Here is an 18617-nt window from a genome sequence, read left to right on the forward strand (position 1 = left end):
TTTTTTTTCTTTTCTTTTCTTTCTTTTTTGAGATGGAGTCTTGCCCTGTTGCCCAGGCTGGAGTGCAGTAACCTGATCTCAGCACACTGCAACCTCCGCCTCCCAGGTTTAAGAGACTTTCCTGCGTCAGCCTCCCAAAGTGCTGGGATACAGGCGTGAGTCACTGCGTCCAGCCCTTTTCATATATAACTTTTAAGAAGCACATGTTATTTTATTTGTATGTTATTTACACTTGTTTCACTGTTCATTCTAAATACAAAGCAGATCTTGAGTCATATAGAAACCTAAACCTTGAGACCAGCCTGGCCAACATGGCAAAACTCTGTCTCTACTAAAAATACAAAAATTAGCCAGTCATGGTGGTCTATGCCTGCAATCCAAGCTACTCGGGAGGCTGAGGCATGAAAATGGCTTGAACCGGTGGGATGGAGATTGTAGTGAGCTGAGATCACACCATTGCACTCCAGCGTGTGGCAACAGAGCAAGACTCTGTTTCAAAAAAATAAAACTAAGCCATCATTAATAGTAATATTCATGTCATCATTCATAAAGTTCATCTTCATAAGGGCTTTCTTTTGCATTCTGATTCCATGATTTTCATAATTATAACTAAACTGTGATTTGTTATTACTCACAGTCACAAGTTGAGCTTGAATCTACAACTTGTTTAGACATTTTTTTAAAAAGAGGACCCAGAACGCTGCTCTGTACCTTCCACCAACTGAGGGCACAGTGAAAAGGTGCCATCTGTGAGCTGAGAGCAAGTCCTCACCAGACATGGATTTGCCAGTGCCTGTACTGTGACTTTCCAGAATTTCCAGAATCCAGAATTTTCAGAAATAAATTTTGTTTTGTAAACCACTCAGCTTATGATATTTTGATATGACAGCCTGAATGGATTAAGACAGTAGGCTATTTTTAATTTTCAAGCATCAGGATTCTTCTTCTTCTTTTTTTTTTTTTGAATGGAGTCTCACTCTGTCACTCAGGCTGGAACACAATGGCGTGATCTCGGCTCACTGCAGCCTCTGCCTCCCAGGTTCAAGTGATTCTCCTGCTTCAGCCTCCCAAGTAGCTGGCAACACAGGTGTGCACCACCACACCTGACTAATTTTGTACTTTTAGTAGACACGGGGTTTCACCATGTTGGCCAGGCTGGTCTCAACCTCCTGACCTCAGGTGATCCGCCCACCTTGGCCTCCCAAAGTATTGGGGTTACAGGTGCAAGTCACCACACCCGGCCTAACATCAGGATTATTCTTATCCGAAAAGTCCAATGCTGAGAATTTATCGTAAGTAATCCAAAAATAGAAAGTATTTACGTAAATGTATATAAACTACAACAGTATTTAGAATGAAAAACTTATAATGTAAATATCCAATAACATTGAAATAGTTATGAATAATAAAGCTGTAGAGTGAAATATTGGATATTAAAAAAGAGGTTTATAGAAGTTGCTAATTTTAAAATGTTAAAATATGTTAGAATAGAAGGAGATTTTTAAACTATTAATATGGAAACATTTCTGGTGTATAATACTAATAATATCAAGATAAAATTTTATTTTTTCTACTTAAGGAGATAATTCACAAAATATTAGCCATGATTAACTCTTAATTAGTGGAGTTAGGAATACTTTATATTTTCTTCTCTGGGGCTGCCATTATTCTTTTATTTTTACCATGCTATACTTCTCCTTGTTAACCTGTAAAACTATTCTAGATTAAGGTAGAGCTATATATTTAAAAATATAATGTTTTTGTTATTAAAATACTCATTTTTAATTACATTGCCAATATCCCAATCTCTACTCATACTTTTAATATTCCTTAATTGAAAGAATTTAAAAAAATTAAACAAGAATCTTATTTCATAAGTTTACTTTTTCCAGTGCAAAAGATTAATATAGTTTTACTTTAGTACCAAAGAAAAAGGAAAAAGAACAACAAAGAATGTTTTAAGATGGAAAGTATGGAAGAAAAAGACATCTAAATTGCCAAATTTTTAACTTTGTAACTTAATAAAAACAATGCAAACTCCTGTGTCCAAATAATCTCTGTTGTAAACTGTTATCACATCAATCAAGGTTATGCCTCCTCAGCTCACTGCATCCTTTCAGTTCAGTCTGAATTTCTGATTGGAGATGGTTAGTAAAATTATGACATTTACCTGTCAAATGATGGCTTCTCCCCACAGTCAAAGGCATCTTGGAGCTCCTTAACAAGATTAGCCTGGCCTGGCAGTCGGAAGAGACCCTCTTCTTTCAACCCCCTTTGTCTGATAAAGTCCACGCATTGCTCCACCAACATTGGAGCCAGACGGTTCCCATATCTCTTCTCATAACGAACAGTATCCTCCAGTTTCTGTCCAAAAATGCCTAAAAAAATAAAGGATCACAGTGAACGTAAGAAATTTATCTCTTCCCACTTTGTTGTTCTTGTGTTTTAATTCCATATAACAGAAAAACAAAGATTGGAATGCTAGCCAGCACTTAACGTTCAGTATTTCACATTATTATGCAATCAAATTCATTACATACAGTTCCTTAAATGGCATGAATTTACCTTATGCTGTTCCTCTCTTGCATTTTATGTTTAGCCCAAAACCGAAATAGAAATACTGAGTTTGAGATATCCATTTTGAAATAAGAAACACTAATAAATGTAACTTGAGTTTGAGGCTTTCCATTTTCTTTTTCTTCTAGGAAAGGAATTGATTTCAGTAGCTTAAAAGAGAAATATGCTTCAGAAAATAGTCAAATTCTACCTTTATTACAGTTTTACATTTATGTCCAATTTCTATTTAAGTTCTGTCTTTTTCTTTTCTCCCCTTTTGTTTTCACTCAAGTTGTGATGCCATGACTGTAATCAAGGTGATAAAACCAGAAAAAGAAACCCTGAATTTTCTCCCATATGAAGTATTTTAGACAGTATTTGCTCTTTAAAATCTTAAACTATTAACTTATTTGAAAGTGAACAATTGAAATTTACAAAGCAGTGCATACAAAAAGTGGAGAGGTAGGGTCTTGCCCTAACAGGAAGCGTATTTTATCACGTACATTTTTTAGAATCGGCAGTACGTGGTGGTAATAAAAAGCCGTCCAACTTTTAGTAAGATTTATTGATAATTTTACAATACCTACAAACCATACATTCCTTGGTGTATACACCTGGGCCAAACACCCCCATTATTTCATCCTAAGTACTCCACTAATTAAGAGATAATACTTTTGAATCATATTAATATTAGGTAGTAGCTTTGTAAAAAATCAACCGATGAGAAAGGGGGGAAAACAGCCAAAGGAAATGTGACTCCAATGTTCCCAGATGGAATGAATACCGTGAAATTATTTTAATAGTCTAAGGAGTTTCATAAAAGGGGAAGAAAAGTAAGTGGTGCATGTTGAAATTATGTTAAACTCCAGAATGTTTGGGGAATTATTTAACAACAATTAGGTCAAGGATTTGATTATACCATCAGATGCTTTGCCTCCCCACCTGTAAAATAATTTCTTTATGGATTCAGTAGTGCAAAACCATCACATTTCAAGCAGTAAAGAATTGTTACCAAAGGAAATATTCTTAGCTCAGGTAGAAACAGTAACAGCAAACACAACATTCTCACCTGGTATCAAATCTAGCACTAATGAAATACATTATCCCATTTGGGAAATAATATTGAGTAACCTAATATCAATATTCAAGTGCATATAAAGCGGAATTAGAAAATAGCATTTTCTAAGGGCAGTAAAGATTAGAGCAGATAATGAGTCTAGTTAGCTTCCTTTGTAGGCCTATTTAGAACAAGCAGTTTCTCGATAATGGTGTATCAGGCCTCATTCACTAACTCTAACAGACATTCACACCCCATATTCCCTTGACATTTCCATTTTAGAAGCTGGAATATTAAATACTTGTTCCACTTCCCTTGCAGTGGGGTGGTCATATGGCATAGTCCTGGTCAATAAGTCTTCTTGGAGCCTTCGGGAAGACTTTCTTTGCTGGATGATAAGGAAAGATATCTGCACTTGTCACTCCTTTTGCCTGTCTTGAACTTGGGCATGATACTGGCTCTTGCTATAGCCATCTTCTGACCATTAGGCAACAATCACAAGGGAAAGGCTAAAAGATTAACAGACATGCTGAGGCTGAAGTTTTGTCCAGATAGCTTTTAATGTGAGAAGGACAAACTGGTGTGTGTTTAAGCTAGCTTTCTGTTCCTTCAGCAAAACAAAATTCTACTCCATTCAATGGTGCTAATGAATTATGGTGATGTTCTAGTGTTTTAATAATAAGGTTTGCAAATTGGTTATGTTGGAGAATATCGACCCTTTCGGTGGAGACCTTTGAAAACAAACGTGATGCTTACTTGCCTCTAGTGATTGAACTCTATCCTGCCAAAATTAAGTAAATAGCCTCTTAAAAGGTACTTATAAATCATTTAAGAAGATAATATGTTGACTTTTAGGAATAAATTTTATGTATCTGTGATTTTATTTTTACTTTTGATTTTTGCTTTGGATTGATAAATCTATTACCTAAGGGTTCTCTTCAAATCCAACAGAAAATCTACTAAGGATGTTCCAATTCAATAACCATGTGTACTACAAACATAAAACAAATTTCCAATATTTGAGTTTATACAGTAATGAAGAACAGTCAAACATTCTTTTCTCAAAGCTTTCAGGATTTTTTTCCTAACAACTCAAGGAGTAATAAAGAAAGGGCTGTTTTGCTTTAGATGTGTGTATTTGGTTTCCTTTTTATTTTCTTGTACATGCAGGTTTGCCTTTATGATAAAATAAGAATTTACTTAAAAATTATAGCAAGAAATTTAAATTTATTAAGTATGTATTATATTCTGAGTCAAATGTTCTCTCATCTTCATAAGAAATATATAAGGTAACTATCATTCTTCTTTTTATACATGAGAAAATTGGGGCTCAGAGAGATGAAGCAATTTGTCTGAGGTTAGTTACAGAGCATCAGCTGACAGAATGGAAGTCCACAACCAGATTTGTTTAGCTTTAAAATCTTTGCTCATTTCTGAATATCAGTCCTATTCCTTTTTATTTAATCACAATCATGAGTCCTCATTTTCTAGTAATTAAAAATATTAGTACATTCTACAACTGAGTAAAATCACGGACCTTTTTAGCGCTTTTCAAAAGTGATCATAGCTAAGCTGTACTTATGTATGCCGGGTATGTTACAAGCAGTTTACCTGCATTTCTCTCATTAAAAACTGATAACACCCTGTAAAGTCGGCACCACCATTCTTTGCATTTTAAGGAGGATGAGCTTGAAGCACAGAAAGGTTGAGTAACTTGCCAAATGTCACACAGCAGTATATGGTGGAGCTAAGGCTTGTTTGAGGTGGTGGGATATCAGAGCCACTCAGTGTCTATTACACAATACTGTGTGGTATACACAATGGATGAAAACAGCTATAGTGGAAGACACCTGCCATTTATTAGCTTTCTGACCTCAATTCCTCCCGTCACATTAGGATAAATGATCTGTGCTGAGAAAATGTAAATTGGGAGGTGGGGGAGGTCAGAAAAAAAAAAAAAGAGAAGGAAAATACTCTGGAGCTTCAGTGAACATGCTGCTCCCCCAAAGCAATTTCCTTCATATAGAGCTGATGCATTTAATATAGCAGTGTAATATGTAAGAAAGCTAAAGCATGTAGACAACATGTACATACGATTCAAAATTCCTGTGGAAAAAAATGTGTTTTCTGCTGTAGAACTGGTCTTGCAAAGAATAAGTAAAGAATTTTAATAGATGTATACTCCCCATTCTGTAGCACTGGAAATAGCATGCCAAATATTTCTGGCTTAAAGTGGTAGATGTGGGTTGCCCTTCTGCATAAGAAAGGTCCTTGGGAGGAAAGTTATTGATGGGAAAACATCGTTTAAAGAAACATTTATTAAAAAATTTCCTTGAGGGAGCAGTGAAACTTCAAATTTTAAAATTAACACAAAAGCACAAAGGTCATGTGCTACCCCCAGCTAGCAGCACGAAGAAAGGACACACTGACTAGTAGTTTATTAACAATATTCCCCGGAATGTGGGTCACGCAAACAGTTCCAGCTATGTCCATTTAAACTCCCAGCAAGGTCTCACACTCTCTGACAAAAGCGTCCCCAGTATTTCTGGGCAGAGATGAATGTCATGTCTACCTCCCCTCCATGTGAAAGTACATTGATGGTGTCACAAAGCATCACCCAGGATGTGACTTTTCACTGGACTGAGAAAGTAAATCACATAGGTGGATTTATTACACTGGTAAGTGGCTGTTTCCAGTGGAGCAAGCAAGAAAGAAACTGCCATAGCCTTCAGGGTTTGCGAGGGTCCCCCTTTACATGTGATTTATATAGCCAATAGCTAGAGGCTGCCTGTGAAGCGAGTGGCTGTGATCCTATAAATACATTCATATTTCATTCTTCCTGAAAATGAATAAGCAAACATGAATTTAAACCTTCTTAGATTCTGTGTCCTGTAACTGTGTATCCTCTTTGCTCTTCAATTCCCAGTGAAGTATGTGACTTTGTCTGCTTTTCATCACTTTCCATTCACTTTCTAACTTTTGCAATTTGATAGCTGACCCAGTTATGACAATAAAATGGTCTTTCTACAGTCACCAATAACTTCCTACTTGCCAAATCATTGACAGCCAAACTTATGTTTTGTATTACTTTGTGTCTCACTCTCTATAAAACTATTGGTCTCTTTCTTCTTCCCAAAAATTCCCATGTTACATGACTTTTGCCTCTCAGTGCCCTTCTCAGTCTCTTTCTTGACTATGCGACTTACTATGCTCTTTAATAGTTGTCTGGGTTCTGTTCTCAGTTCTGTTTTTACTTTACCTGATACAGTCACTCCAATAGACTCCATCTAATTTCACTTCATATTAACTATTCTCAGGTTTGTATCTCAGTTTGGGCTACTGCTATGATCTCCGGCATTGGATTACTAGGTGGTCAGTAGAACCCTCAATATGGATAGCTCAAACATTTTCAAACTCAAAATTTCTAAAGCTGAATAAGTCGTCTCTCTTTTTAAAAAAACCTATTCTTTGTCCTTTAATCCTAATTTTGGTTATCAGTACAAGCTATTCCCCCCAAAAACATTGAAGTGCCATCTGAGAATCAACCTATATTCTTCGTTCCTTCAAGCGACTCACTTAACCACCATGCTGCTCCCTGCCAAGCTTTTTACCGCTGCAGTAGATGAGATATTCAGTGTTTCTTCAAGGATTTTTTGAAAAGCAGAGTTCCCAGTCCAGCCAAGTGCTACCATGATGGACTTCATAATAGCTCAATCGGATCATGCCACTCTTAGGCTTCACTTCTTCCAACGGTGCCCACCGGCCTGTCTTTGCAACCACATTCCTTTTTATGAAATAAAGTCCCCACAAGTTGATCTCAGCCTCTTCATTCTCCATTCAGTCAACAATGTTTAGGTGTCATCCATTGTGTGCCAGGCACTGTGGTATCTCCATTCTCATTTCTTTTGCTTCCTCACAAACAACACACTCTCAAACTGTGCTAAACTATGTATTGTTTCCTAAATAAAACATGACTTGTCATGTCTTTATACCTCCTTCTAGAAGGTATGTCCTGCCTTTGAAGGTCAGAGTAGGAAACCTTAGCCTATAAAAATCAACTCATATATCTCCCGTGTCACATCTTTGCTGACATTCCGTTCCCCCTTCCCCTACCCTAGACCCAAAGCTTGATTGGGTCTTTATTCCTTATCATTTTTCTTGGAAATTATTTATTTAGATGTCTAACCTGTGTTGGACTAGTCAAAAGAGGATTTTATTTTTACATTTATGATAATGAAATAATTGTTTTACATTTATTATTATTATTATACATATTAGAAAGCAGCTACATACTATATGTTGATCCTATTAGCTTTGGAGAGGTTTAGGCAAGGTGCCACAGACACAAGGACCACACTGGGATTGGTCCCAGGTGGAAAGGACTCCAAAGCATGAATTCCATTTTACCACAATCAAGGCTTTTTATTTATGTCCTTGAAACTTATCAAGATGGGTGACGGACAGATGCTCCATAAACATTTATGCAATAAATGCATGCATGGAAACAAAACATTTTACCTCCCCAATTATAGAAAATAAATGAATAATTCCAAATAAAATGAAGCACTTTACCTCACCAATTATAGAAAACAAATGAATAATTCTAATGTAAAATGAAACTCAGATGTACAATTGGGCCGTGCCATTAAGTTTGAGTTCCTTATCCCTTCTTGTCATAGATCACATGCTCAGCCACAGCGGGAATTTGCCTTGACTTACCCTCAGCTTACTGCAACTCTGCTAGCAGGATAAATCCTGGTATCACCAGGATGGCAATAATTTTCCATTAAAATGATCATTTACCACAGAAAATGGTCAAATCAAAGTAAAATACATCCGTTTTAGTACAGAACTAAGAAACAAAGCCAGGCAAAACTTACTTCACTCTAGCATCAGCTTTCTAAGTAGCCACAAAATCTTATACAGTTAGAAAACCTTTACTCCAAGGAGTGCAGGGTCTGTCATAACCAGTGAATGTTGGTAGAACCTGCACTCTTTTCATGATGAGAGTGGGGAAGGAGGGAGAAAAATAAAGGCTAGGAAAGGTTAAGAAAGTGTTATAAGGTGAACATAGCAACCCAGTGGACTAAGTCTTGACCAGTGGAGCAATTACAGACACCACGTTCCAAGTCAGGCAATTTACATGTATTTCTTTTTTTTTTTTTTTAATTTATTTATTTTACTTTAGGTACATACTATATCTGGCATTTCTCCCCATGATTTCTCCCTATGTTATCCCTCCCCACCCTGCCTTCCCTTCCTGTCCCCGCTGTCTCTCCCCTACCCACCCCAACTGCCCCCAGTGTGTGATGCTCCTCTCCCTGAGTCCATCTAAAACAGCAAAAGCAATGACCATAAAAGCCAAGATAGACAAATGGGATCTAATTAAAATGCATGTATTTCTTTATTTGTCATTCATGGACATTCTGCAAGGGGGTCCCTTTTCTACACAGGGAAACAGATTAGAAACTGATAGGTGACCTGTCTGAGATCACACAGCAAAAAAGTGGCAGATTTGGGATGCAAATACAGCTCCATATGATTCTAAAAGTTTTTCTTTTTCACTATGTTATGTTAATTCAATTTAAACATAAATTTTCTGAAGCATTCTCACTATTATCTTAGTATCACATTGAAGAAATTTTTTTTTGTAACTTCCAAAGACCAAATCCAATTTCCTTTAGTTTACGTGAATCACTGGGTTCCACAGGAGCCCATGGTCAGCCTTCTGTTCATGGGCACCTACAACTTAATAGATAATTTGGTGTAGTGCTTATCACAGAGTAGGTAATTAATGTTTCATTATTCCCAAGGAGTCTGTGAGCTCACAGATTTGGGACAACCTGTGAATTTACCTTCTCATTCCCAGCATCACTTGGTAGAGGCTCCATAAAACATTGATATATGAATTAATAAGCTATTCGTTTATAAAGAATTTAAAATTATATAGATTTGGATAGTGGTATTTTGTTGGACAAATCCATTTTCATGGCGATTACAACATATACAACATACAACAAATTTTAAACAGGATGTTGGTCTTGTCTACCACCACTGCAATGACATTCTATTGCCCATGGACTCCTGTGAATAGATAGATTGTAACACTGTACCTCACCAGTAATCAATCTTGAATCCCTCATTAAACAGACCTATTGCCATTCTCCCACTTTGGAAATAAATAAACGTGTGTGTGTGTGTGTGTGTGTGTGTGTGTGTGTGCAAGCCTGTATACTACTAACATGTATAAAGCCCCTCAAGGTGGCTATGAGGCTACAGTGGCCAAGAATCAGCATATGTAAAATATAAGAGCTATAGGCTGGGCGTGGTGGCTTGCACCTATAATCCTAGCACTTTAGGAGACCGAGGTGGGTGGAATACTTGAGGTCAGGAGTTTGAGACCAGCCTGGTCAACATGATAAACCCCATCTCTAATAAAAAATACAAAAATTAGCTGGGTGTGGTGGTGGGCAAATGTAATCCCAGCTACTTGGGAGGCAGGAGAATTGCTTGAACTCGGGAGGTGGAGGTTGCAGTGAACTGATATCGCACCACTGAACTCCAACCTCGGTGACAGAATGAGATTCCATCTCAAAATAAATAAAAATAAATAAATAAGAGCTATAGAGTTAGGAGCATATACTTGGTAAACAGAGAAAGCTTGCTGAAGAAATGACAGCTAATGATGCCTTAAAGAGAGCATACAGTTGGGATATACAATGGAGAAGAAAGCATCCTAGCAGAGGGAACAAAGTGAAGAAAAATGAACAAGTGGTGTAAGACATGTGTTTAGGAAACGGAGTGAAACAGTCTGGGGAATTAGGGGGCTTATACTCCAGGGAATGTTCGAATTTGTTGGGGGGCCTTTATAATTACTTGAAACAGGACTTTCTCCTGTGAGCAATAGGGGATCATAAAAATCTTTTAGGTGTTCAGGAGTTCGAGACCAGCCTGGCAAACATGGTGAAACCACGCCTCTACTAAAAATACAAAAAGTAGCTAGGCGTGGTGGTATGTGCCTGTAATTGCAGCTACTTGGGAGGCTGAGGCAGAAGAATTGCTTAAACCTGAAAGGCAGAGGTTGTAGTGAGCTGAGATTGTGCCACTGCACTCCAGCCTAGATGACAGAGCAAGACTCTGTCTCAGAGAGAGAGAAAAAATCTTTTAAGCTGTGGAAGGTTGTTGACAGCACTGTTTTAGAAATACAGATAGGGAAATGCTTCACAGGATGGCTTGTGTGTTGTAGGAATTTGTGAATAGTGCTGGGGGTGCACAGAGGTGAGGATGAACACAGTCTTGGAAAGCCACTAGTTAGGTTAAAGCAAGTTGCATACATAGAGCAATAAAGACACAGAGAGCTAAGGTGATGGGAATGGAAATAGAGTTGGAAGGACATAAAGAAGAAGCAATGGTGCATCACTAAGTGGTTTTCATGTAGGAAAAGCCACTGAGGACCTGATGATAACTTATCTCCAAGAAAGGAGCAGTTCACAAACAAACAAACAAACAAACAAAACAAGACAGAATCAGACTTTAAAAATCTAATTTTGTGTCCTGGGATCACAGCAATCAAGGAATCCAGCCTCTTAAGACTAGAACCAAGTGCTCAGACCCCAGTGTTATGCATTCCCAGGAAATCAAAGGATCAGTTATACTGCTAATGTTCATATTATAGAGGTAAAGAAAAATTGTAGTTCCAAAATCAACACGGTAAAAACATTCACTTATAATATTTATCTCAACAGAACATAAATCCAAAGCACCACAATCCCCAGCTTCCTGCCCAATAGATGTTTCTTGGTTCCTGGATTTTTCAAACCACTGAGAAAACATTTTCAGCGACCTTAATTAGTACCCAAACAAAGAACGAGAGATGAAAAGGGCTACGAAGGACAGAAGAGATCTGGAAGAGAAAGGTGCTCTGAGAGGTGAGTTTCAGCTTGCACAGCACGCAAGCTCTAATGTAACCAGGTCTCTGGGAACTTTTACTTAACTCCACAATTTATCCTGACAGCATGTCTAAAACCGCTAGAAATGCAGCATGTCTCCTCTGCTGTTGGCCTACTTTTGACAACAGTTAAAAAAAAAAAAAAGAAATACGTTTTACATGTGGATCAGGAAAAGTAGCCACATCAACATTTTTTTTTTTTTTTTTTTTTTACCTCTGGGCATTTTTTCCTGGCTTCACACATTCTCTTTATTGCATTCCTTAAAATGACTTAAGCTGATGCTTTCAGACAGGCTTGGGAGAGGAACGCAGAAACCCAGGCCACTTCTTGAAACACTTTAGTACCCAGGAGATTAAATAAAGTGCAAAAGAACACACTCTTCTTAAGGTGGCATGGTTTTAGGAACCCAGAATTGAGAGGAGAGTTCATTCTTTTCAAGGCCAGACCTTCAATAAAGATGTAAAGCCTCTGCGCATCATGCTGCTGCTGCTTTGAGTGATGAGTGCGGCAGGAGCAATGTGTTGGCGGGTTGCGTTGGGGCTGCAGCAGCTGAGCGCCTGTGCTCCCGGGGGCCTCACTGCAGAACTGTGGGCACGCAGCCCTAGAACAGAGAGCCAGGGATGCAGCGGGCTCCAGAGAATGGAAAGGAAACAAACGTAAAATCACTGAATGCTTCCTGCACCTCCTTTCCTTTCTCCTTTTGACAGAAAGCAGAATACAGATTTGTAAATAAAAAACCTCTTCATTCTGGTTCAAATGCTGGACATTCCCCAAATTATGAAGGCTTTGCAGAGAAAATGACAGCAGTTTAAAAATAGCCCCCCCAGGAAAGGATAGATGGAAGCTATGCCCTACCCAGTGGTTGCCATTTGCCAGTCCATGGGAATGTTCTTCCCAGGCACTGCCTTCCCCTGTTGGTATTTAAGGAGAAAGGGAGGAAGGCATCGGGAACAGCAGACTATTCACAGGGATTCTATGGGAGACGGGAAAGTGGCAAAGGCGATATAGATATATATCCTTTAAAGATACATTAATAATCCTCCAAACATCTAATGTTACAAATGAACAGCAATAACCCTGAAAAGCTGTATTTGGATAGAGCCAATTTAGTTTCTAATGGGCTGGGAAACTAGAAGAGAAAAAAACTATCATTTAAGCAATTAGTCTCTGAGCCTTTAAAAATTTCTGTCATTGTTAATTTCTCTATCAATGATGCAATCCTAAAAAATATGACACATGCGCCTCTTAATTATCTTTGTGGATGAGATAAGAATGTAAATTAACACCTGAATTCTCTGCTGATAATATATAACGGTGATTATTACCAAGTCGTCTTAGCTACGCAAACACTCTGCAGGAACAATGATTTTCTTAAAAAAAAAAAAGGTTTCCAGTATATTTTGTAATTTTGATTTTTTAAATTTTTGTTTTAATTTTTTGTTAGTTACTAAGTAGGGAAGATTAATTCATAGATGACAAATCAAAAAAAGGATGTGTGGGAGGAAAAAACCCTAGATGTCATTCAACTCAGCACCTGACTAAATTATTAGCTTACTGTACATGACATTAACATTATAATTACCTAGTTTCTATTTAAACAGCTATTCCACTTAATTATCCTCATTTTAAAGCAAAAAGACATTTTTAAATATTTTGATCCATAAATCTTTTCTGAAAACATTTTATTTTACCTATTTTGTATTCTCTAACTCCCCCAAAATAAGTCAACTCAGAAATGTCTTAGTTTCTTTTGTTAATCGTAAGTTGTTTGTTCTATGTTGTCACCCCTGTTCCTGATAGTTCTTACCTTTGCCCTCTCCCAGTGCCACCTTGTGATATATTTGAAAAGTCAAGGTGACTCCTATTCTCAGCAAATATTCATCAATACATTTGAAAGCCTCCTGAAAATGGATCAGCACAGATAATTCGATTATCAAATTTTTCTCAACATGGGAGGTGAGGCAAGCACAGACAGACAGAATCGAAACCACGGTGACAGGAATACAGCACAGAGATTTGCGAGGGCCCTGTTTTGAAGGGTCAGAGCATGGCTGCTTGATTTGGGTCTGGGAAGGGCTCGAGATCGCTCTGGCCCCTCCTCTGAGGACAGTCAGCCCAGCTTGCTTAGTCCCCTGCCAGTCAAGGTGATTCCCACAGGATCACTATTCTTTAAGCCCCACCTACCCCACCTATTCACAGACAATATTAAACAGATTTAAATGAACCTCAGAAAATAAGTATGGACAAGCAAGGATACACACAAATCACTCTTGCACATTCCTAAGCTCTTGGTTTCCAAACTCCTACTTTATCTGAGCATAAACAGACTTTGAAGCCTAAAAGAATATTATTTAGATTTATAAAAAGGACATGAACATATCATCTACCTACCTTTCCGAAAACTAAAACACCGTTTGATTCTTCTGTATGTAGTTTTAGGGATGAAAGGAGTTGAGGCTAAGGCACCAGCGGGGTGTCCCCCAGAATTCCGGTCTTCAGGCATCATACAGGCCCGAAGTGCTGAACCCGGTTTTGGCTTCCTTTAAAACCTGCCTCTGAGCGAAACCCTGCAGCCACTCCTCAAGCTTGTTTATTTATTATTTTTGAAGTGCTGATTCCTAGAACTCGAAGGTTTTGATCATCCAGGTCCTGGCTTAGGAATAAGTTACCACCTCTCATTTACTCCTTTTTGGCAAAAAACTTCCTTTTCTCTTGCCTAATCCAGGGAGTTTTTAAGGTTTTTGGTTTTTTTTTTTAGTTTCTGCAGACATTCCAAAATGCCACAGGAAAAGAACTGCAGCAAGCAAGCTACCATTCCCATTCAGACAGCAGGAATTGGTTTTTGTATTTTTTTATTTTATTTTTTTATTAAGAACTGTCTTCTCAGCTGGACTGAGATTCCTCTGGAAAGGTCAGCAAATAGCCCAGTGCAAAAGGAAAGAGGAACAATGACAAAAAGGCCCCTGAGGAATATTTCAGGACTGTCCTTGCTGGCTCCTTTCATCTGAGCAAGAGGGGAGGAAAATAATGGCACCTTCTCCAGAAAGCATTTCAGTGCATGATGGATTTCTTTCAAAGGACTCCCCTGCTCCTTTTACAGCACCCCTCATCCTTTGATGCTCTCTGCAGGCTTCTCCCTTTTCCCTTCTGTCTTCAAACTCCCGGGGGAATCACCACATCAGAACAGTCGAATGCCCATTCCAGGAGGCTCCTTCGATCTTCAGGGGGGAGGCAGCTTTGCAGGGAGTGTCTCCTCCCTCTCCTCCTGCTCCATCTCCCCTTTTCTCAATGAGAGCTGAGAAGGAGCTGGCAAGGCTGTGGCTGCGGCTGCCTCCAGTGCCCGCCGGTCACATGCAGCAGGTGCAGTCACAACAGGATGAGGGGAGGAGGGAGAATGCCTGCCACACTGCGGTGTGAACCCCTTTCTTTTGCTTTTGACTTTGTGTTGACTTCCCAGCTCTTGTCTTGTGTAGCATTTTCACAGCTGGCTGGCTCAGCCTCTCCAGAAATCACAGGGCACCAAACCAAACCCCAGGGGGTAAACTTTTTGCCTCTTCATACCTTCATTTATTATCTTCCTATGCAAGTTATACTTCTTCCAAATCATTTGTAATTGAATTCATTTGTGAGCACTGATTTAACATTCATACCCCGAAAACATATTTATATGTGTGTATGTGTGTGTCCATAAAACAGAAAAATATTTAAAATTTAGTGGCAAAGAGTCTGTGGATATAAATGCAAACACATAAACACATATGTCTCTGTGTGTGTGTGTGTGTGTGTGTGTATTTACACACACTTCTGTTTCTCCAGCTATGATTTGCAAACCAATTCTGTTTTCAACATTCTCCATGCTCTTGCACGTACACTCTGCACCCCAGCCCCCACGTCCATCAAGCCTTTCAGTCCCACTCACTGAACAATTTACTTGCTAGGTTAATCATTCATCCACCTGGCTGTTCCATGAACTGATTTGGAATGCCAGTGCCTTAACCCCAACTGACCCCCAAGGCCTCCATGTTCCTTACCAGCCATTTGGCAGAAGCTTTACAAGACCATGAGGAGTGTTAAAAAGGCCCTTTCATTAAAAATATCATTACTCTGACTAGAATGCTCACGTAGGTAATCTTTTGTCATTGAAAGAATTATTATTAGTTAGTTCTGCCCTGTGGTTCAAATGGTATTTTTACCTTCTGGGTCACAGCATGCTGCTAAGAAAATAAAGAACCACAAAGTGTAACTTGGCACCACCAAGACGGAGACAATGCTGCCCTTGCAAGCAACTTAGCTAACAGAAAAATCCACTGACCTGAGCACTGATCTGCAGGAAGCTCCTGTAATCACAGGACTTTGGAGCTGGGAAGTGAAAGCATTTTTTTTTTTTCTAATGTTCTTATTTCACAAGTGAGTAAAACCAAAGGGAAGAGAAGTAAAACTGCATATCCAAGATTGCACAGTTGTGTCTAAGGCAAGACCACGTTGCCCCTTAATTAACCTCTGTTTGCTTACATGCCAATTGTTCATCGTAAGGATTATTCACAAATAGTATTCATACTGCCTGGCTGGGCCTCTGAATCAACTCTTTTCATTAGGAGGCAGAAATGTACAGGAAAGACCTGATGTTGGCAGTAGCTAACATCAGGCTAAGCACTCGGAACTAAAAGAACTATTGGGTCGTGTGCAGTGGCTCATGCCTGTTATCCCAGCACTTTGAGAGGCTGAGGCGGGTGAATCACCTGAAGTCAGGAGTTTGAGACCACCCTAGCCAACATGGTGAAATCTCATTTCTACCAAAAAAAAAAAAAAAAAATTGGCTGGGCTTGGTGGCAGGTGCCTATAATCTCAACTACTTGGGAGGCTGAGGCAGGAGAATAACTGGAACCTGGAAGGCAGATGTTGCAGTAAGCTGAGATGGTGCCATTGCACTCCAGCCTGGGCAACAGAGGGAGACTCTTGTCTCAAAAAAAAAAAAAAAAATCTATTAATGAATTATCACTCTCCTCAGATCTCAGATTCTAGGCTAGATCCTTTCATAAATATTGCCTCAAAAACAATAGAAAAGGAACCCAGTGTAAAAATAAGCAAGGGAGGAAGGGAGGAAGGGAGGGGAGGAAGGGAAGGGAGGGAAGAGAGGAAGAGAGAAGGGCAGGAAGGAAGGAAGGAGGGAGGAAAGGAGGAAGGGAGGGAGGGAGGAAAGAAGGAAGGAAGGAAGGGAGGCAGGAAAGGAGGAAGGGTGGGAGGGAGGAAGGAAGGGAGGGAGGGAGGGAGGGAGGAAGGAAAGAAGGGAGGGAGGAAAGGAAGAAGGGAGGGAGGGAGGAAGGAAGGAAGGGAGGGAGGGAGGAAGGAAGGAAGGGAGGGAGGGAGGAAGGAGGAAAGGAAGGAAAGAAGGGACGGAGGAAAGGAGGAAGGGAGGAAGGAAGGAAGGGAGGGAGGGAGGGAGGAAGGAAGGAAAGAAGGGAGGGAGGAAAGGAGGAAGGGAGGGAGGGAGGAAGGAAGGAAGGAAAGAAGGGAGGGAGGAAAGGAGGAGGGAGGGAGGAAGGAAGGAAGGAATGAAGGAAGGAAGGAAGGAAAGAAGGGAGGGAGGAAAGGAGGAAGGGAGGGAGGGAGGAAGGAAGGAAGGAAGGAAAACTAAATCTTCCCAAGGCTAAATAAATGTTTGACATTTAAATTTCTGAATTTGACATTCATGCAGAAACCATGTGCCTCTCAGATAGCATTATTGCTAGAGGAGCAACCGTGCATGGGTGTTCCAGCAGGCAGCACAAAGCTGAGCTGTCTAGAGTCAATACTGAACTCCCTTATCAGGTTAGAGAGTTAAAAAGGAATGTCTGTTTTTTACATTTCTCTTGGTTCCCTGCCCCATACGAATATTTTGTAAATTCACTTTAATACAAAGGAAAGGCCTATAATTCCAAAATCCTGCATTTTATAATTTCCACTTAATAGTTTTTAATTTCTAGGAGACTGAAGAACTAGACAAGCTCCTCAGGTGTCTCCTATATTTTAATCAATGTCTATTACTGTAATGGCAAAGAGGAAATATTTTGCATATATGTGCAACCTGACTAAAGATAAGCTTAAGTGCCTCATGACAAACTTTAGCTTTTTACAAACAGTTTATGAAACTGCCATAAAGAAATGCTCCCTTTGCAATAGATACATTTAAAACATGTTCAAAGGTGGTATACTGTGATTGATAAATCAGAGTGATATGTCACCTTCTCTTCTAAATGCATTTACAGATACCATCTAATCAAGTGCTTTTTATTTAGGATTAACAGGGCTGGGTTCCATAACTAAGGCAGGAATGGAAAGTGCATTCTCTTATGAAGGGTGATTATGACAATTCAGAATTTTTAATAGCTTTATTGAGATATAATTCCCATGCCATAGAATTCCCCAATTTAAAGTGTACAATTCAATGGTTTTTAGTATATTCACAGATACATGCAACCATCATCACAGTTAATTCCAGAACATTTTCATCTTAAAAATAAACCCCCTATCTGAGGTGGGCAGATCACGAGGTAAGGAGACGGAGACCATCCTGGCTAAAATGGTGAAACCCCGTCTCTACTAAAAATACAAAAAATTAGCCTGGCGTGGTGGCGTACACCTGTAGTCCCAGCTACTTGGGAGGTTGAGGCAGAAGAATTGCTTGAACCCAGGAGGTGGAGGTTGCAGTGAGCTGAGATCATGCCACTCCAGCCCGGGTGACAGAGAGAGACTCTGCCTCAAAAAAAAATAAAATAAAATAAAATAAAAGAAATAATAAAATAAAATAAACCCTGTATCTTTTGGCTATCTCTCTCCTATCCCCTCATTCCCCCATCCCAGCTCTAAGCAACCACTAATCTATTTTCTGTCTCTGTAGATTTCCCTGTTCTATACTTCCATATGAATGGAATCATAAAATGTGGTTTTTTTGTGATTGGCTTCTTTCACTTAGAACATTTGACATTTTCAAGCTTCATTCATGGTGTTGCATATATCAGTACTTCATTTCTTTTTATGGCTTAATAATAATCCATTCTATGGATACATCACATTCT

At 39.1% G+C, this 18617-nt stretch overlaps 1 protein-coding gene across 8 annotated transcripts in view; it reads right to left on the minus strand.

Annotated features, from left to right (window-relative positions):
* The window catches only part of ARHGAP24 (Rho GTPase activating protein 24), a 487442-nt gene that overhangs the window by 55845 nt on the left and 412980 nt on the right, over positions 1–18617 (minus strand). For 7 of the 8 annotated variants that reach the window (XM_032239858.1, XM_032239862.1, XM_032239861.1 and 4 more), the window contains one exon: positions 2171–2378. In XM_032239858.1, the coding sequence (XP_032095749.1) occupies positions 2171–2378 (208 nt within the window). Of the gene's footprint in view, positions 1–2170; positions 2379–13953; positions 15239–18617 lie in introns of those variants that run through there. The other variant, XM_032239864.1, reaches the window with a different exon arrangement.

This window comes from Sapajus apella, unplaced genomic scaffold (assembly GCF_009761245.1).
Source record: "Sapajus apella isolate SASKATOON/1434 unplaced genomic scaffold, GSC_monkey_1.0 scaffold45, whole genome shotgun sequence".
Classification (NCBI taxonomy): domain Eukaryota; kingdom Metazoa; phylum Chordata; class Mammalia; order Primates; family Cebidae; genus Sapajus; species Sapajus apella.